The following is a 21,401-nucleotide window of genomic DNA, read 5'->3' as shown; positions in this document are numbered from 1 at the left end:
ACATTGGCCTGATCCCGCTGGAAAGAAGAGGAATCCATACATTGATAAACACAACCTGAGTGCTTTATCATTTAACAGCTGCTAAAAAGCCTCCTGGATGCTAATTCAGACTCCTGCCAACATTAAGATAACAAGTCCACTGCTCATTTGAAGGGCCCATATACCAAACAACACAGTCATCCTCGCCTACACATCATTATTTACTCATCCTCCAGCCTCGCTACCATGGGGATGTGAAAGCAAAAAAGCATGTATCTTGTACCCATCTACTGGAGACACACAGCTTCAACTAGGCAGTTTGATTTACTTAGATTTGCACATTTTTCAGAAAGATTTTTCAGAAGAATGAGGTTAAGTTTGGGCTGCTTGGTGAGGGTAGAGATAGTAGATCAGCCCTTATGGAAATATACCAGGATTCACTAACCTTACAAGTTTAACACATCTAACCGCACTGGGTGGTGAGAAGCACTAATTATAGCCTGGTAGTAAATTATGGAACAAACAAGGGCTTAACAATATAGAGAAATTTCATATCTCGATATTGATTTGCTACAATATGACTACGGGTTCAGTAAAACGTAAGCATTTTTCAGGAATAAAAAAACACCCCCATACAAAGAATGCATGGCCAGGGTGAATTTATTTTTTTCATATTGTTGAAAGGGAAAAAAAAAAAAAAAAAAAATATTGTTGATTTTGTGATATTAATAAAAATGTTGTTATCTATTTATCTATCTATCTATCTATCTATCTATCTATCTATCTATCTATCTATCTATCTATCTATCTATCTATCCATCTATCTACCTATCTACCTATCTATCTATCCATCTATCATCTATCCATCTATCTATCTATCTATCTATCTATCTATCTATCTATCTATCTATCTATCTATCTATCTATCTATCTATCTATCTATGTGTGTGTATGTGTATATATAGATAAATAAATAAATAAATATATATAAATAAATAAATTTATATATATATATATATATATATATATATATATATATATATATATTTATAAATATATATAGATAAATAAATAAATAAATAAATAAATATATATATATATATATATATATATATATATATATATATATATATATATATATATATATATATATATATATATATATATATATATATATATATATATATATATATGGGGTTTGATATATATACATACATAAATATATACATACATATACATATGTATGCTTATATATGTGTGTGCGCGCGCGCGCGTGTGTGTGTGTGTGTGTGTGTGTGTGTGTGTGTGGGTCTTAGACATGCACCGATCTATTGATGCCAATTTCCTTAATTTTGGAGGATCGGTGATCAGCCCATATGAAACTGATCTTATATACCTCCAGGTAGATCTGACTGCCAGCCATTGTTGCTTTTTGCTCCAAGACGTAAAACTCAGGACACTTTATTGGTTGCCTAGGTGAAAACATAAAGATTTAACTTTCACAGGTGTTGTTGAATGATTTTCAAATGAAATAAGGTTGGAATATTGATGGCATATGCTGTCAGTTATAAAAAATAAAAAGCGGTAAAAAGCAGAGCAGGTCAGGAAAGTTGTGATCGATGCTCCTCTAGTATATATATATATATATATATATATATACAATCTTTCAGCTGTGGTACAAACTAAGATTACAAAGTTTAATTGTTGTCATGTTTTAAATGATCCTCCATCCGTCCTCATGAAAGTTGGTGATAGAGCCAGAAAAAAAAAGGAAAAACAAATAACTGGATAGTTCCAGCAGAGAATAAATAAAGCACAGACACTTTTTTCCCAATATATAACTTTATTTAAAATATTGTTACAATTTATTACTCTACACAACATTTTCAAACTTTTTTTTCTCTTTTTTATATTGGTTAGTAAACCTTCATGTTTGTTTTTAGATATAAAACTCCATTTTGTAGCCTAGTTCTGCATCAGCTGTTAATTAACTTCTATAAACAACCTGTTTCATTGTGTAGTTTGCTAGTCCTCCATTCAGCCGTCGCCCCTGCACAGAATCTATGATCAAAGGTAGCTCCAGCCTTGTACACTATATCTTTTCCCCAAACTTTATAATTTCTGTTTAAATAAATAAAAGTTTTGAGTCGGAGAAACAAAAGTGCATTCTGTCCAAGAGATATCCTCTTTTTCTTTTTAAAACAACTATTTACAGGTTATGCTGAAGACAGACAAACAAGGCTTAGTCATTTAATGTCACTGCCTACTTGCCATGGAACAAAGCCCCAAGTTTCTAAGCAATGAACAGAAATAATGACACAAAGGCTAACACTTTTTTTTTTTTAAAACAAACACTTCATGTTAGTCAGAGGCAGAACATGGCAGCTGTGATGGGAAAGCCAGCCAGCTAATGCCATCCCAGCCAGGTGCTTGTTCCGGAGATCAACGAACATCGAGTCGACACAAAAGCACAGATGATGAGACGAACGTAGCAGCTCAGAGTCAGAGAGCAGCCTCAATGTGCTGCTGCTGCTGCTGCTGAGACTGGACTCTGAGCCTGAAATGCAGAAAAATTCCATAAAGATCTCAACAATATCCGCCATGTTCAGGAAATAAACGCCAATCTTGCAGGAAACTCAGAAATGTATGCAACACCTTAATCCTGACAGGCTTTTCAGCCGGGGACCTGATGAACACGACCTCTCTGAGCGTCATGTGCAGCTCACACATGCACATCTGTTTGCTGCACTCTCTGACATTCTTTAAATCTGTTAAGTCATGTGTGAAATTCAAAGCTCTTTTTGTATAAAATCATTCACCTACAAGCCAAGACTGTCCAGCGTCTCAAACGATAAACACAGGCGGCCAACAACACAGCGTACACAACAAACACTGGACAACCGTACAAAGACGTGCTTTTTAACATTCCTGTCATCTCTCCTCTTTCACCTCCACACCGTTACTATGACATTTATCTCACCGATGGCTGAAACAGAGGACGACTGACAGCCTAAGCACACTTGCCTGTGACTGCGACTGGGCACACTGTGGCACCCGGAGTCGACAATACAAATCAAGACACAGAAATATGTCTAATGAAGACATAAAAAAAAGAAGACAGAAAGCAGCTTTTCTATAAGCCTATTCACAGCAGTATGAGCCACGGGGACAGAGAACAAACATCAAACAGTAAAAAACACTGCTTTGAATACATTATTGGGAGGAGTGAGTCAGTCGGCTGAAGGGAATAAAAGGAACAGAGGCTGCACTGAGCGCGTGGAGCCAACGTGGTGCTGCCACGGCAACCGCATCCCCCTGCGATGATGGGAGAGCAACCTGGAGAGAGTGGGAGCAGAGGACAGAGAAGCCCACACACACACACACACACATGAATATACACACACACACACACACACACACACTCTATCTGCCTCTTCTTCAGCATCTTAAAAAAAATAATAACATCATGGTTGAGCGGCTCCAATTCTTGTGTCATCCATCTCTGGATTGGCTATTACTTCAGCTGTCAAAATGACCATCCAGCAATCTGCACGCTGCAGTTTATTTCTTAATCCGGCTGACTGTAGCGTGTGTGTTTCTGTAAATCACACAATATGCTACTAATGTATGTATGTGTTGCTTTATGCTGATGTATGACTCAGACTGAGAACGCAGAGGCAACAACTGGTTGACAAATATGATGATTTGATTTTCATGTCGAGTGTAGTGGCATGGGGGCCAATATATGTGTGCGTGTGTGTCTGAAAACTCATGTGTGGAGCTGTGAATGTTTGCAAGACAATAGAAAACACCTCCCATTTATCTCCATCTGTCTGGCATCTCTCTGCTGTCGTACCAACTCAAAACCCCATCTTCATTTGTCGGCTCTCACACAGACAGCTCATCAGACATGACCAATCACAGCCTGAAAGCTTATCAGCAATGTCAATGATGAACACAGAGGACACACAAACACACACACACACACACACCCACACAAGATCGCTGCAAGGTAAAAGAGCAAATTATGACTAAACCTTGGCATGAATTAAACATTTTATTGAACTGATAGCTAAACTCAACTGTACAAAAGAATCCTGACAGTGTGAAAGTTGAACTTGTGCTCTGAAAGTCAGCTTGAATAAGAAATAAACCCTCTTTACTCTTAGTTTCAGGTTCTGGGTTGATGCCATGAGGCGAGTGAAGCACAAGAATGAGTCAGTAATAGATCTGCCAAGATAAACTTGTAGCCCTTAGTGGGATAAACACAGCTCCATTGAATCCAGGTGAAAACAGTACGCTGGCACTGAACGTCTGGTTCTGGAGCTTTCCGTCAGCGTGCTTTCACAACACTTCAACTGTTTCAATACCACAGGAAGAACTACCCGAAACAAACAAAATTCTCTAACTTGTAAATCTGTTTTATACTCTTGTCATGTGCACACACACTCAACCACACACACATTTAATACTGTAGTCATTGGGTTGCACGATCACGCAGACAGCTGCTTGCATTGCTAAGTATGCAGTGGATGCAAAACTTTATGCACCACCTACTTTCTGTGCAACTGTCACACACACACGCACACACACACACGCACACCATCTGTCCTCCTCCTGAAGTGGCTAATGGACAACCTGCAGAGGAGTGATACTTTTGGGTGAGTTACAGAGCCCAAGGGATCACTCTTTAAGAAGCTCTGAGAGGATTTCAATTCCTGCTCTCAACCTACAAACTAAATCTGTCTTGAACTCTGCTGCCCTCTGCTGCCCGCTCAGAAAACCTGACGCTCAGACACTCTCCTGTCTTTATATCCACAATCTGTCCAAACAGATTCCCCTTCGTGTGCCATTTCACGATCATCACCGCTCTGGCCGAACAACCTGCACGTACAGAGATCATCTATGCGCAGCTTTTAGCCTGAGAAACCTTCATCCTCTTGACTTCTGAGCTCTGCAAAATCACCACAATAAAACACTTGCGGAGGGATAAATACACACACTGACATTAATGGCAGACTGCCAAGAGACGCAGTAGTGAAGCTGTGTGGGTCGAACCAGGAGACAAGGTGAAAAATGGATATTGGTTAGAGCTGCTTGGATGCAGTTCAGTTAGTGTTACATCAAGAAACCAATTATTATAGCTCATATATTATTCTATATTTTACCAGAAGTAATAATGTTAAACATAATTATGAAAAAAGTCCCCCTAAACATCAGTTTTCAGTTAGTTACACATTCTCGCTCCTGTTTCTGACAGAGACAGAATACTTCTGGCTAAACAGAAAACATTTCATGAACATTATTTCGTACTAAAGTCCATCAACAGCGCAACTGCTTCCTGCTTTCACTGCCAACTGATGAAGAAGTGAAATGCTGGATTTTCTGTATCCCTCTTCTTATGTTCTACTCAGTTTGGAAGACGAGGGCTACACTGAAGGCTTTCCAGCAGGACCGAGGACCGTGTGTCATAATCCGATTCTGCATTGCAGCTCCTCTTCACCAAGATGCTCCCTTTGAGCAAACGCTGCCCTGCTGCCGTGTTGACCCTGACCGCTCACACACCCTGCGTGTGTGAGTAACATCTCAACCAGTGGTGAGAATTTGCTCGTGTCCTGCCCCCCACATCACAGGGCGAAAAACATCAGACGCTATGGAGATCTAGTAAATGACATGGATGTTGGCTTTTGTTTGTTTTCCATCTTCTCGCTGTGTGTGTCTCTAGGGTCGGTTTAGTGTGACTATTCCGGGTTTCAAAAATCGGTCACTTCCAAGTTTGTTTCTGGGGCGTGCGTCGCCGCAGTCCGTCACTCAGTTCTGTGTTTGTCGATGGGCGCTCTCTGGGGGTGGCTGTGATGGTGCGAGTGGACCAGTTCTAGTATGAGTGGTGAGAAATGGTTTTAGGAAGTTGCGATCTCCCCCCCAAGGTGGCGCCATCCCTTCTGCTGTGTCTCCAGAGGAGGCAGATACTCTGGAACACAGAGGGGGGTTGGGAGGGGGTTGAGGGGAGAAGTCTGAGAAATGCAGCCACTTCCCTGAACTCTGCTTCAATCTGATTCTACAAACTGCAGATATGTTTACTCAACCCTCTCAGCCTCTCAGTTTTAATCTGTGCTCTTTAAAAGTTGCTCGTTCACCCTCATGACACTCAGTTGCTCATCCACATACTTGTACTGCTGGTCCCGTGTTGCCTCACATGGGACAGACTGTTTCAACATCCCTCTCAGAGATGGCTCTGATAGCTGGTCACATGTCTTTCCACGCAGCTATCCTGAGTACTTTTCTCACTGTTAGACAAATACATCGATATATCTCACCTCTCAGTGTTGCGATAGCACTGGAGAGGAATCTACTCCCCCTTAAGCTGTTAAGTACACAGAGAAGCTCGGGTGTAATGTCTATAAAATGCTCTTTCGTCCTCGTCTGTGTTCAGCTCCTTAAAATGCAATCAGAGCTGCACTAAGGACATCATAAAACAATACAAGTATATCTTCCTGCATCGGTTTTAGTGCTGTGTGTGATTTAATGACACTGAACTGAACTTGTGAACGAGTAAAAGCCTTTGACTTACTGTCATAAAATAAGTGAGCATACTTGAAACCCTCTCCCTGTCCTTGCCCTTTTAGTTTCTGTCAGATAGGAATTTGCATAATTCATGCTGCTTGATAGGTGCTGTCATTCACAGCAGCTTCCCGTACCTCATCTGAATACATATTTCTTTCTGATTTGCCCCAGATAAAATCCAGCCTTAACTCTTCAGTGCTTGTTTCATAAACGACATTAACAACCAACATGATCACTTCTCTCTGGGAGAAAAACATCATCAAGATTCTTTTTGTTTACCGTTGTTGCTGCAGTTTTTGTTGTCTTTGTCAGACGCCTCCTCCTCGACCTGTCAGAAAACAAGAAGAAGAAAGGAGATAAAATTAAAAACGTTACACAACCAGCTGAAAAAAGAAGAAAAACAGTAGGTGGGTTACTGTATTGTATTTCAAACTTGGCATGTGCTTCCCAGACTGGAAGAGGAAAGGAGTGGTCTTTACCTGTTTCCTCCACTTCAGCTCACAAAAGACCCGCTCGAAGCACTCGTGCATGTAGTTAAACTTGGAGGAAAACAGCAGAGAGGAGGAATGTTATTCAGCCTTCAAATGATTGAGTTCAGTACAAGTAGAGTGGAAGAGGTTTTTGTGTCAAAGTCTTTGATCGCATGTGAAGGAAAGTACATCCTGGTGTGTTTTGACTCACATAAGGAGTGAAGATCTTGACCCAGCGAGGTTTCTTCTCTCCTCTGGCGTATTCGAAACAGAAAGCCATCCCCTCTTCGTCCGTGTCCCAGCGCTGCATCTCGCCCCACTCAAAAGCTATCACCTGGTTCTGGAGGAGAGAAATTTTTCATTGAGACAGATGTCAAAAAACACAAACACACTGCCTTAAAAAAATGACCTGCATCTTCATCTCATTTTGTATTTTAAAACGTACACACTCGAGCAGACAGTCACTCACCTCGAGTGTGCCGTCCTCTGTGCATGCATGCAGCTTGAAGTGATGGATGCTGATAGCTGTGATAACGTGTCCCTTCCTCCTGGAGTCACAGGAGCAGTGGGGGAACGACACCTCGTTGTAGCCCTCACACGTCCGCAACAGACTCAGATACTGACGTACAAGAACAATGATACACACATCAGTCACAGAGTCTTCTAGAAACCAGACTTCAGCAACACAGTGAAGATCAGCAACAGAAATATCTCACAAATAATAATCCAGTATCTCATGTGATATTATTTTTCTATGAACAGAAATTCTTTAGACATAAAGCTGGACACCAGCAGGGTTTTGGAATTTTGCATTAGGAGCACAACTCCAATAAATTGTGAAACAGACAACAAAACAAGATGCATGATGTCCATGTTGGGCTAAGTGCTGCATGTTTCACATTTTTTTCGGTTCCTCGTGAGCTGAAAAATGCTCAACTTTCCAATGCTGCTGCGCTTGTCACTGTCACATTCCACCCAGACGTCCAATCATAGTGGAGAAGTGGCGTGATAACAGAAAGCCTGTTTTGTTTTATGTTATTAGAAATGGGGATGGGTACCAAATTAGATAGTTTTATAGGTACTGACCAAATTCTGTCAAAATTATTGAGTACCGATTCACATAAAACCAAAAGGTACCATGTTAGCGTACCTAAATGCAATCCCTGGCACTGTGAAGGAATAGAAGAGTAGGCGATTTTCCATGCTGGACATGAACACAACATTGCAAGGTTATATATTGAAGAATAAATGTTTCAAATTGAAAAAAAATAGTATTTCATCATTAAACAAAATGGTATTTTTTACCACATAAACACAAAAAGTAGCAACTTTTTTTAAATGTGAAAGGTACCCATCCCTAATAAGAAAACAAATCTGCTGTGTTTAATGGCACCTAAATGTAAGCTTCTCAGTCATTAAAATGCTGTGAATCCAAATCATAGCTGAGTATTTTCAGAAGACTACCAGAGGATTTTAGGAGAGAAGAACACCGCTTTGATGGACAGTTTGGTGAACAACAAAACAAACAAACAATAACAAAAACATAATTTGGGTTTGAGCTGCACAGCCAGGATAATTTCTCCTTCCTTACGGACAATATTGAGAAACAAGGACAGCCTGGTATCTCTATAAAGCAAAGCTGGACCCGAAGAGAAGTTGTCAAAGTTGTCTGCATCAGTATAACCAAAAGCTCAGTTTTCAGTCTTTGTATCTGAAATGGAATGTGGCCAACATGTGGATCGATCCTGCTCACATAAACTTGTTTCTTTTCACTAATCAATCCAAGGTTGCCCTTTGATTAAAATCGTCCCAATGTCAAACAAGGTCAGCACAGTTGTCATAGTGACACGAAGAACCTCACACCTGCCACTTTCAGTTAATGTTCTACAAACATCGATACAAACTCAGCAACTTTATCTCGAGCGAAGCCATGCATCGGTGGTCCCCGGCACTCAGGCCTGTTCTCTGTGCTGTGAAAGGCTTTCAGACTTCTCTGTCCATTCTGATTTGGTAACGTTTTGGTGACGACTCTGGTCAGCAGGCAAAAGAAAAAAAAAAAAGTCGCCTGAACCCCCTCCCTAAACAAAGACGGGTCTGTGGGACTGACCGTGGCCATCTTGCGCTGCTCTGCCAGCTTCTGCAGCTGGTAGGATTTGTCCTCTGTTTTTATGAATCCCTTCTTCACATCTTCCAATGCCTGGATGGACAGGGGGGGGGGGGGGGGTGAGCGAGCAAGGGGAGAAGATAGCATTTATTATTTGGGGTCACTGCACAAAAAAGGATTATCCATTCAAAACATTCTGTATGTACCATAAGATATCCTGCCCCTAGTTCCCAAGTTAAACTGAAACTACTAGGTTAAAATTTGTGTGCATTTGCATTTTGGAATTTTTCTTTTTATACCGGAAATTAAAAACTTAGACAAAATATAGCCCAGGTATGTTAAAAACTATGGTTCCCCTGTTGCCTTATTTGGATGTAAGCTTTGACATTTTCAAGTACAAGACTCTTTGTTTTCATTCAGCAGCTTTTGTGGGACTCCCTGATCGGTTGTAGCTTGATATTTTGGTTTGGGCTGATATTAGTTGGACTGTAGTTGCAGCAGAAGGCCTGCACCTGAAAGTTCAATCCAAAACTTTGCAGAAAAGTAAAGTACAGAAACCAGAAACTAGAGCTGCGTGTAGCCTACAGTGTTCTGAATTCTACAATTTAGCAAAAATGCTCTATTTGTGTAAAGTTTCAAATTATAAGTTAGGTTAAAAGTCACTTGCTACATTTTTTTAGGCATTGCTAAAAACGTCAACGCTTTAACACAGAAGGCTAAAGAACTTGGAGAAGGTAATAGGTGCTTCGACAGACCATAGTTGAGGCTTGTGCATGTTTATGACTTTCACATGGCAGAGCTCCCTGCTTTTGTATCTTTGTTTTGACTCTCCCCTTAGCACTCCTCTAATTCCACTTATTAATTATAACAAAAAAAAGAACACAAGATTATCTCTGCTCAAAAGTTCATGACCACCTCCCCAAACTTTAAACTCTTTCATTACAGGGAGAATGATATGAACTCAGAGAGAATTAAAAGAAGCACATGATGGAATTTTGTGTTGAGTTCCCCTAAGTCCACTGAGCGGGATTCACTTATCGTTATTACCTGGTGAAAGCAGTAGTGCAGTGCCAGCGGGTTGTCTCTTAGCAACTCCTCCTCCTGAAAGCTGAACAGCCATTTGCGGAGCGCCAAGCAAGTCCCCGGCACCGCCGATGTGTAATTCTGCACATAAAGCTTGTGGGGGAACTCATTAGGTGCCAGCTTCCGCACTAAAAGTAATCATGGAAAGAAGGAGAGGGATGAGTGGAGGGATAAAAAGAAGGGTAAGTGTCTGTTGAGTCATTACAAAAAAATCCAGCCTGTACCAAATTACCTGCCCTGGCTGTCCAAAACAGAACACACACACACACGCACACACCCCAAGGCCCAATGAATTTAACTCACTTGGGGCGTGACACAGGTCTTTATTTAGAAAATAGGAGGTCATGTGATGATGTTATCCCTGAGAGGTTTTCAGATTCAACACAAGAGTGTATGAGAAAATGCTGTGTATGAACCAAAGCACTCAAAAGCTTCAGATGCAAATCTTACCAAAGGAGTGGTTGATGACCTCGAAAAGGGCAAAGTAGCTCGCCATAATACTGTCCATCCCGACCTTTATCACTAACGCCTGCAGGAAGAGCAAGGCCGAGTCAGTTAAACAGAAACTCATTTAAGGATTTGTGTAAGATCAACAAAGTTCTTCATCTGCCAAAGTTTGATCTGCACTTTAAATGTATGACAGAATAATCCCATCACATGGTCTCACCTGGTACACCTGATCTGTAGTGCTGTTCTTGCGGACTCTGACAGAGATTGTGGTCTTATCTGGCAAAGCTATCCGCAGTTCTACATCTGTCACTCCATTGTAGTTCTGCACAGAGAAAGGACACAAAATGAAACAGCTGTGAAACCACATTTCCCACGTGTGGATTAACAAGTGCACTTGTTTGAATGAGTTTCCACTGAATTACTGGAAAGTACCTCTGGATTAAAACAAACACACAAACACGACTTAACCAGAACTCCTCAATGTTAGAAACCCTAATCCTCCAAAAGAGCTGGATTAATTCTGTATCATTTGTTTTGGTTTCTGTCATTCCTAAAAAGGCAGCTCAATTAGTGTTAGATTGTTTTGGCTCTCTTGTTTGAACTACATTCTGGCAGACCTTATGGGCCGCCAGATTTGATCAAGTAATCAAATTCTACTGCAGTAACTGCTGATGCTTGTTTATGACAAATTGGCTTCTTTGTTTACACCAAAGGCAGTTAAACAGATTTATTCATTACGTCGTCATAAGATTTTAATTACTTTGAATCAGCCTGAAATATGCTCAAAATCATATTCAAACATTGTACAATATGCTAGGAAAGCTAAAACCTGATCAAACACTTGAACGTGTTTCACTGTGAAACAGTGTGGTGATGCACAGAGCCCCTGTCTGACAACAACATCGAACCTCAGAGGTGCAGGTCAAGCCATCTGTATCCCAGTCCATATCAAAGCAATGCCAAACAAGCGCCATACCTCATCTGATTCAGAGAGAAACTCCTGCATGATGTCACTCTCCCCGATCACCCGCACAGAGCAAACTGGAGACAGCAAAGAACAAAGAAAGATGCAGAGATAGGGAGAGGAGTGGCGGTTGTAATAAATCAAATAAACAAAAGGACAGCCAAATGTCACGCTGCCTGTATCCTGTGTTTAAATTTGGAGCTCAATATTTTATGTTGAAAAAACTGGTTGCAGGAAGAGCTTGAAATATCCAACAGCATGATTTATGCACTCGTGCATTCAATTTTTCTATGTATTTTGTTTTTAAATGCATCTAATATTTCTCTAAAATAGCTTACCCCGCTCAAGATATTCCTCCAGCCCTCTACGGCGAGCGTCCAGCTGCTGTTCCGACAGGGAGAATGGCCATTTACCAGGAAGTTTGGGGAAATTAAAATTGGAGAACTCCCTCTTCAAGTTCTGGCTGAGGATTGCGAATTCTCTGTAGCGTTTTGAACACAGCTGTCTGCCTGACATGTACACGTTGTACACCTATAGCCATGGAGACAGAGACAGAATAAACACTTAGTGCATTAAATAACTGATAAACACCCTCAGTCAGAATCAGTACAACCCAAAGGTAATGTGTCAAACCAGCACTTACCACAAACCTCTCGGAGTGCTGCTCTACATGTTTGTATGTGGGGATGGAAATGGGCACAGCCTGCTTGTCGCTGTAGTCATAGTTGGGTTGGACATCCTCTCCTCCCTCCAGTCCTTCAGCCTCCTGAGCTGGAACAGACAGCACAGCCAGAACCAGCTCCTTCTCACCGGCACGGATCAGGTCCACCACCTGCTTGTGGGTGGCACCTTCCACACTCACCCCATTTCTAGAAGAGAAAGGTAAAGTCAAAGAAATTAAGAGACATAAAGTAAGTCAAAAAATGTCCTCACTGTTTTTCCCATGTTCCAATTTAAGAGTGAAATCACAAAGGAAACAGTTTGTTTTGGCACCCAGTGGAGCAGGATTTCATGCTGCTTTGGTGTGAAATTAGAAAAGCACAGTTTAGTCATGATGCTCTTAAAACACTTAAAATCATCTCTTGAAGAAAATCAAGGATCCAAATATTTTCTCTCCTGAAATCATTTTTTAAACCTTCAGAGGCTTCACTTTATGAACACATGGCTTGAACGCTTTAGTACACATCCATGTTAACATTGTGAGCAAGCCCTGACTGAAAAAGTGCTCCAAAAATGCAAATTAATCTTGTGAAGACTCCAATAACTTGACATAGTCGACTGCACTCTGAAAAATGTGCATCCTGTTGATTTCACTATTATATTGTGTTGATCCTCCCCTCACAGACACAATATTTTGGGCGTTCTGTGTATAACCATCCAGGAACCAGCTTTGATGTCTCCTTTTCCTTTTGTTGGCGTGACACACCTCCCTTCTTGGCTTTTCTGAGGCCAGATGGCACGAGCATCAGGTGTCTCTGCTAATCTTCCTATGTGAAACAGCAGGGTAGACATACTGTACTCAAGTAGGGAGCCTGCAAGAGCGGAGTGCCCGCATTGGTCTGTCCACTACATGCTATGTCTGCATGTGCAATCTACATCAACAAAAGTCAACAACAAGACCAAAACAGTGCAATGAAAGCAGGAGTTTTGGTCTCATTAAGGTGGCAGTAGATGCAGTCAATAAACACAGTGATGTAAATCATCACTGAAGCAGCATTTTTCTTTGTCCTTGTCCTTAAAACTTGGAAGAAAAATGCTGACATGCAGCAGACACACTTTGCTACATGGTTTCATATGAGTTGCTGCAATATGGTCAAGCTGGTTAAGAAGTCACATGATAAGCACTGACCCTGTCATATGACTGAAGCCAGAGAAATGCAACAGTGGAGTAAACACAGGTTGTCTAAAAAACCTTTCTGATGCCTCAGCAGGCTTGTGTTCCTCGTTTTTGTACTTTCTCTTCTCCCTTATTCTAAGTTTATCCTTTAAGAAAAGTCAATACACGAAATATCCTGCTCTAGTTCATGTGATAGGGATTATGATTGGCCAAAATAGTGTATTCACAATTTATGTGCAGCTTTTAGTTATACTTATTCTTCCTGACATATACAAATTCTTGCTGTCAAGGTTTAAAACCGCTGCAGTAAATCATTCACAGTTTTCTTTACCAGTGTATTATGAGATTATTTCAGATCAACCTGCAGACAAGGCAGTCTGTGGACATCCATGCTTTCTGACGTGACTATTTGCATGTCTGTAAAGTGTAAAGTTCACACACTGTGAATACACACATCTATTTTTATGATTATCTAATTCGGGGGAAGGCTGATTGTCATTTTTTCCACCATATTTAATTAAAATGACATGAAAGTGTAAGCAAACACGTGTTAAAGATGTCTCCATACTCATAAGAGCTGTGAGTAAAGCCACTCATTTACCAAAAGCATTTAAAGTCATAATAAAATATAATCTGAATCTGAACTGTAAGACTGTCTCAACAGGACAAGAAAAGTACATCCAAACACCATATGATATTAGAGTGACAACAGTGCCATCCACAGCCTTTGGGCAGGGTTAAAACACACGCCTACCACTGTGCAAACGACAATACCATATCAACAAAACTGTGAAATACATTTTGTCCTCACAAACCATGCTCGAACAGTCACTGCGCAAAGGTTCAGCAAAGCTACCTGGCTCGCTAGCAAGCTAAAGCTAATCAACATGCACAGCCTGTTCTCCAACTTATGTAAGCTGGTTAGCCTCGTAGTTAACTCACTAGCCTAAGCTTGTTCCATCAGCATTAGAAAATTAGTTATCAGGTCAGAATATACATAAAGTAGACATACAACTAGTTGGTTATGTCAACGGCTACTTTGCCTGTCATAACAGACAGGTGACGTAGTGTTACCTTGAGGCTGGCTAATGTTTTAAATGGCTTCAAACGGGCTAAACCGGGTAGCTAGCCACCTATGCTAACTACAGATAGAGGCTCACTTACACCTCCAGGATTCTGTCCCCTTTTGCTATCCCAGCTCGGTCCGCAGCACCTCCGGGTAAAACAGCGCTGACATGCTGGAGAGGAGCGTACAGTTCCCCGTTGATGCTCCGAAGCTGTCCTCCTTCACTGACTTGACCGCGAACATTGAAACCGTAGCCTGACTCCGACTTAACGATCCTCACCATCCGAGGACCTGACGTTACCACAGCGGTGTTCTGGCCCGCTGTGCCCGCAGACGAACCGACCACAGGACCGTTACGGGATGCTGCGGGAAGAGTGGTCCGAGTTTCGTCGCCTTCTACATCCGCCATCTTATCCACAGGCCCAAGCCCCCCTTCCAGTCGGTGTCTTCTAGCAAATTCAAAACAACACTCGAGCTCTGTCCCTCAGTAACGTTGGCTCCACAGACAGACTCTGTTGTTGATAACCCGCCCCTTGGTAGCGTCACGAGACACGGCCTCTCAACGTGACCTCTAGGAGGCGTCACCAAAGTCTGGTATGTGTACACCCTCTCACCGTTCTACACAAAGTTACTCATCACTTAAGCATTATTAAGATTTACAGATAACTTTTGAGGCCATGTTATGTAACCTGTTTCTTTATCAAGTGCACTGTTAACCCTTTGGAAACTTCCTGTTTTTCCTCACTTCTTCTCAGGTTGCACGACACAGTACTTAACAAATTAATTACAACACAGCCTAGTGATTACCAAATGAAAATCAAAATGACAGCTCCAGTTCTATATTATAATCATGCTTAGTATCTGTGGATTTGCTATTTTACCGTATTTTCTAAAAAAAAAAAAAAAAAAAGAAAAAAAAAGCAAAAATAGTAATGCTGATTGCTTTTTAATTTCCAAATTACAGTTGTTAACTTGCATTCCTGAACAAAAAGTTTCAGTGGTTTTTGATATTCTTGATTCATTACTGACTTGTCAGAGGATTCCACAGTGCTGGCTCAGATTTGGGTATAAAAACAAAATTTTGTATCCATATCTGTTTAACTTATCTAACATTAGGCTTTTTGGAATCTACATACACTAACTTTTAAAAAAGTCAATCTTTGCAGTAATAATAAACATTCGTCAGAGTGGTTCAATTATGAGTTTTGGTCAGAATACCTTAATTGGCACACATAGTACAAGGGTACAAGGAGCAGATGGGGCATAGTTTGACCTATGTTCCATCTGTCAACATAGAGGTGTTGGGGTTTTGGAGCTGGTCCATAGACTGTATACAACATGGTCATAGTATCACCTATTGGTTTCCAAAGGGGCTTTTTGAAGCCCAACAAAGGTGGCAGCAATGATGTGCACCCAAGCGGCAACCTCCAGTCTAAGAATATGAGACAATGCTGAAGTGCTACAATCTGCTGTTTCTCGAGTGTCCGCTTCGGGCTGGCCCCAGAAGAAACAGTTTTCAAAGCAGAAATTAACCTATTTACAGCCTGGTTCAAAAAACATCTCTTGTCTGAATCGCTAATTTTACTATCAGCACACACTGTACGGAGGGTGAACTTAGCAGTTCAGAGGATATCAAGATTGCAAGCTCAGCCAATCAGAGGCACAGCTCAGCTCACTGACTGACAGGCGCCCTATAGCTGTGTGCGAAGCCCTTGCCACTTCCAATATGGCCATGATAGCCAATGTGCTAAATTTTCCGTTTTAGAAACAGATGGGTGATGTTACGGAGACTACATCCATGTTTTATACAGTCTATGTGTGCACCCCCTTGTGTCCTGAAACCCATGTTGTGCTCAAGTTGTTGACAAAACACACTTAGCTTCCCAATTAGCTGTTTAAAACATAAAATACCTGTTGTGTTCAGAGGCAAAAAACACGCCCCAAAGTGCCCTTCAACCTAACTTTACAACACACCAGCCTGTCACTTGAGCTAGTCACACTCCTAAGCATACACATTATTGTATCATGGGTGTTAATGGAGTTCCCTGGGCTTTTGGGGCCAGTCTCAAGTGGACACTCAAGGTATTGCACTTATATTGCTGCAGTGGCTTCGCTTTTAAATGGTGGAAGTTGCTGCTTGGTTTTGGTTTCACTTGTGGGAAGCTTTCTTGTTGTCAATATTTCTTTAGAAAAAACACCTCATAGTGGACAGAGGTTAGTTATTAAATCGCATTCCAAAATGAAAGAGAAAGGAATAAAACATTTTAGAGGTACAGGTGATAACTTCAAAAGTCAAGTAGTCTAGCTTTAATAAAGTTCCTCTGTAATGTTTTTTTTTTTTCATCCACCTCCAACCTTAATCCAATAAAGCAACATCTGTAACCCCTTGCTGTCACAGCCTACAGTTATGTTGCTTTCTAGTGCAGTTGGAGGAGATTCAAGGCCATAAAGCTCAGGCTCCACAAAACTAAACAACTTCAAGTGTTAAGGAAAAGTATTATGAGTTTATGGACCTGCTGTTTCTGTGCAACTATAACATCACAAAGTCCCCCAACCATGTAGAAACGCACAAGATTCTTGAGTCAAGAAAAGTTTATTTCATGTCACATGAATTCCAACATATATTTTTGTGACTTATTGTAAATAACGCATGTTTTTCTCCTTTCACCAGATCAGGTTTTTTCACAGGATGGCAACTCCTCACATCAACCCCAAGGTGGCGCTTGATCCCTACTTTTTGCAAAAGTACTCGTGGCACATTATAGTGAGGCCGCAGATCATTTTGCCAAACTCTGCAAAGTCAACACTGTTGTCTTTGTTGGTGTCCAGATCTTTGAAGATACGGTCAACTGCTTCCTTGTCATTGGTCTTCTGCATGGGGGAAAAAGGCATTAGGTGTATGACCATAAACAGTCCTGTTAGTTTAAAGACACGGGGAGAGGTCAGAGATAACTCACCCCCAGCATATCTCCCAGTTCATTCTGAAGCAGCTCTTTCAGCTCTGCCTTGTTCAGCAAATGCCTGTCGCCCTCCTTGCCAGCGTATTTTTCAAAAGTGGCGATGAGGAGGGCCATTGCTTGTTGGGTGTCAGACATGATGATGGCTGGTTTGAAGAGGAAAGAAAGAAATATAAAATCAATATAAAAGCACATTTTTCATTATTACAAATCAAATCAGTGGAGCTGCAGAAGTTTTTTGGATAGTGCTCTGCGTATGAGAACAAATCATGTGGCATTGTGGTCAAATTTTTGGAAAGCTATCTTAGGAATGCATTTAAACCAAGAGCAGGGAGGAATAGCTGCAAGTAAGGGAGAGGAAATTGATAAATGGAGACGCTGCTCTGTGAAAGACTGAACAGACTTTTCTGCTATGAAGAAGTTTTTATTCAATTATTATTGTTTCAACTCTTTGTGAATGCATTAGTCTGGCTGTAAGTTTATTTTACACGTTTTTTTTGTTTTTTTTTGTGGTGTTCAATTTTTCTCCAGCTCCGGGGAGTATGACCAAAGGGCCACATAAATATGTATGGCAGTAAAATCTGCACATATAGTGCCTGTCATCACTGCTTTCCTCTTAGTCTGTGTTTTCCTCAGAGTTTTCCGTTGTGCTGGAGATAAAAATAAACCCCAGATTTCCACGGGGGCTCAGCCACTTGTATTTCCCCCTGTCACCTGGTCCCTAACGCGATGTCTTTACTAATGACACAAGACGGTGTTATGGCAACAGCTTGATCTCTCCAGGTAACTTGGTTGAACCAGGTAAAGAAGCAGGTGAAGACTTGACCAAAGTCCCCAAAGTGAAGTTTTACTCCACTAACATAACAAATCAGGAAAGTTTTTTCCACTGACTCTGTGAACCCAGGAGACCCAGTTCTGGTTGCAATCTGACTCACATGGTGCAGCTCTGTCTGTCTTTGGGTGTGGTAAGCTGGGGACACTGGGACATCTTACTGTTTTAGCCAGTGGGAGTTAAAGAGCGATAGAGCATAAAAACACAGACTGGTTAAAAGTCATGAAGTTTAAATACGTTAAAGTTCAAAGTAAAAGAGAGAAAGCTGGATGCTAATTTGTGGATATTCATTGCATTTGAAAAAGAAAAGCATTCCAGGCTTTAGTTGACTAAAAAAAAAAAAATCTTGCATCAGAGCAACATGAGCAATGTCCTCTGCAACGCTTATTTCACAATAAAGGAAGAGAAGTCTAAATGCCTTAACGCCCCTCACAATAAAAAGAATCACGAGCTGGATACTCTGCACTTCTTTTTCCCCCACAAAACACATTGAAATGATGCCGCCTAACAAGTAACTGTCTTTTGGGAAAGTTTTGGTGCAATGAAAAGATAAAAAGCTGTTGAAAAAAAACACTGTCTAGATTTTCTACTCACCAAATCTGATTTGCAGAGATTCAACAAGATGAAAGAGTCAGAGTTTGTCTTGGAGGAGCTGCAGTGATGGAGAAACGGATGCTAAGGATGCTTTATACTTCACCACACCCCTTCATCCATCCCTCCCTCCACAATGCTCCTTTCATCTCCAACCACTCCTACATCTCCCCTCATGACTCTCCTCCTTCTACAAGTTGTTCTTTAAGACACACTGCTTTTATTTTGTGTTGCTAAGAATGCAATCGACAAATAGCCCATCGTTAGTCATTCTGGTTGTTGCTGACTCTGCAATGCTTGTATTTTAGGTGTTTTCCTTCCTCTTCACAGTAATTTACAACCAATGTTGAGCGTGTTTTCTTTTTTATGAGCATGTTTGCATTTTTATGAAGCCTGTACAGAGCTGCAGACATGCAGAAAGATAGTGACGTGCTGTTCCATAACCACAGCCTTTATATATGTGCAACAGTAAAACGGTTTGCAAAATTTGGTTTGCATCCATCTAACTTATTGAAGAAAGTCATGCATGTAGACTGAAAAACTTAATGAAGTAGTGGCAGGCTGTTAACCCATTAAAAAGGCCTTTTTTGTTTTTCTTTCAAGATAGAATTAGACAACTTTTAGCCAAGATTTGAAATTAAAAAGGTCCCAAAACTCTTAACTTCATGATCAAAGAACAGAATAACAGAGCTGTTTTGAGGCTGTCTAACTCCATTGTTAGTTTCTTTTCTACATGTGATTGAAATTATAATTCCACTTTCACCAGCATCTGTTTGAGTTTACAGGCTTTCATAATTTATACGCATCTGTGTAACACATCCCAGACACCTTTTCTGACTTTTTAAGTAGTGGTTATAAGGTGGTGATTGTTTTGTTGCAATGCTCTTCTTTTTTGTGTAACCACATGGAAATCAAAGGCTGAATCAACGATGCGGAGTATTGTCATAGTCAAAAAGGCACATATCAAGGGATCACTTTAATTGTGTTATGTGTGAAAGTGATTTACTTTATGTCTTTGTGTTTTTATTTTATGAGATGCACATGATCCTGAAATGAAAACCTCGGGCGCAGTGACTCACTGAGCGCTGATTGTTATGGTCCTGAGTGGGTCTTCTCTTCTTTTCTGTTTTGTGGGGAAGGCTGTGACTCAGAGTCATGTCCTTAAGGCAGTCATGAGTCACTCTGCAGGGACCAGAAATCAGGGATGTTTTAAAAAAAGGCACCGTGGTAACTCCACAGGACCGTCTAATGTGTGTGGTCTCAAAGATTAGAGACAGATTTAAGAAATCTTTTTCTGTCCTTCTCTCTGGTCTGATTGTTTTCCTCTCTAATTAACACTTCAGCACTCCACTTAAGAGCAGATCATAAAGTTGAAGTTGAGTTGCTGACATGGTATTCATGCTCTCTACAGCTGCATTTAAAAAAAAAAGTATTTGTTATACATTTTGGGTTTCCCCTCTCCGTGTGGAAAACATGAGCCAGAGTTTTCTCCCTTTCTGTGTTCCTCATCTTACATAAAGTTATCAGAAAGCAAAATTTGGAACCATGGAAACCATGCTCTCTATCATAACCAGCTGTGACTCTGATTTGCAGAAATTTGCAGAGCAGCTGGAGCAGTTTTGCCAACTTTTCAAAAGCTCTTTCTTGTGTCAAATCCAAAGTTGGACTCTGCTGCCATCTGGTGGATAAGCAAAGGATAACTGAAAAAAAAAACACCCAACAGAACCCTAGTGTCCCACATAAGCACCAACAGTAGGCTACTTCAGAAATCAGAATGAAATGCAAACAAGAATCTCTCCTCCCAAAACAACAGGAAAAAAATGAATAAAAACAGGAAAAAACGTTACTTTTACAAAACCGAAACCTTGTCCGAGCACACACACACAAAAAAACCCAACAACCCTGCAAGCCTGAAATTTATGAGTACAAGCTGTTCTTCACACTGAAGAACTCACAGTTAACTCTTTGTACAGGCAACAGGCTGTGTCTTGATGTCTGAAACATCTACAAAGTGCAATATAAAAACGGATGCAAATTTTTTTATAACTGTAACCTGAAATGGCGCAGTTTTAATAATAATCTCGTCTCAAATTAATGTTTTTCTGTTGGTTATGCTTGAACATTTGTAACTGGAAGATATATTTTTAAAGTGAGTAAATGTTTATATTCATCAACAAAAAACGAACAAAACAGAACTCATAAACTATCTGCCTTGGGATATTTTACTTTCTCAGTATAGAGATTGGACTCTTTCAAGCGTCAAGACTCACAAAAACGACACAACATCCGAGAGCTAGTTTGGGCAGGCAACTCAGAGAGGACTACTATTACATTTTCAATGTGTCATATATCCACATCCACCTGGAAAAATATCCATGTCTGGCAGTCTGTTTAAGCTGACAGGTTTCTGGTCTCTGCCTGGCACCAGAGCTGCACTCACATCTTCCCCAGCATCCACCTGCAGGCTCTAATGAGGTTTAAGATACTTTATCACCTTGGCATTA

The 21,401-nt window shown here is 40.8% G+C and overlaps 2 protein-coding genes across 3 annotated transcripts; both read right to left on the bottom strand.

The window, feature by feature from the left end:
• Positions 1 to 1,812: 1,812 nt before the first annotated feature.
• On the bottom strand, positions 1,813 to 15,063 carry snx27a (sorting nexin 27a). The gene is made up of 13 exons (XM_074686532.1): positions 14,616 to 15,063; positions 12,258 to 12,483; positions 11,953 to 12,145; positions 11,627 to 11,691; positions 10,868 to 10,972; positions 10,651 to 10,729; positions 10,165 to 10,328; positions 9,121 to 9,210; positions 7,483 to 7,632; positions 7,225 to 7,353; positions 7,023 to 7,082; positions 6,823 to 6,871; positions 1,813 to 5,950 (listed from the first exon to the last, which is right to left on the bottom strand). The coding sequence occupies exons 1-13, from the start codon at positions 14,924 to 14,926 to the stop codon at positions 5,880 to 5,882; spliced, it is 1,692 nt and encodes a 563-aa protein (XP_074542633.1). The 5' UTR covers positions 14,927 to 15,063; the 3' UTR covers positions 1,813 to 5,879.
• A 2,041-nt stretch (positions 15,064 to 17,104) lies between these two features.
• LOC141803146 (ictacalcin-like) lies at positions 17,105 to 19,028 on the bottom strand. 2 transcript variants are annotated; one of them, XM_074687064.1, is made up of 3 exons: positions 18,901 to 19,028; positions 17,475 to 17,620; positions 17,109 to 17,388 (listed from the first exon to the last, which is right to left on the bottom strand). In XM_074687064.1, the coding sequence occupies exons 2-3, from the start codon at positions 17,610 to 17,612 to the stop codon at positions 17,248 to 17,250; spliced, it is 279 nt and encodes a 92-aa protein (XP_074543165.1). In that variant the 5' UTR covers positions 17,613 to 17,620; positions 18,901 to 19,028; the 3' UTR covers positions 17,109 to 17,247. The 2 variants fall into 2 exon arrangements, with proteins under 2 accessions (XP_074543166.1, XP_074543165.1); XM_074687065.1 differs by lacking the exon at positions 18,901 to 19,028 and having other exon boundaries at positions 17,105 to 17,388; positions 17,475 to 17,615.
• Positions 19,029 to 21,401: the final 2,373 nt, after the last annotated feature.

This window comes from Halichoeres trimaculatus, unplaced genomic scaffold (assembly GCF_033239565.1).
Source record: "Halichoeres trimaculatus isolate MK-OKI-2021-1 unplaced genomic scaffold, fHalTri1.1 fHalTri1_scaffold_14, whole genome shotgun sequence".
Classification (NCBI taxonomy): Eukaryota; Metazoa; Chordata; class Actinopteri; order Labriformes; family Labridae; genus Halichoeres; species Halichoeres trimaculatus.
This window is presented reverse-complemented; position numbering and strand designations above follow the sequence as displayed.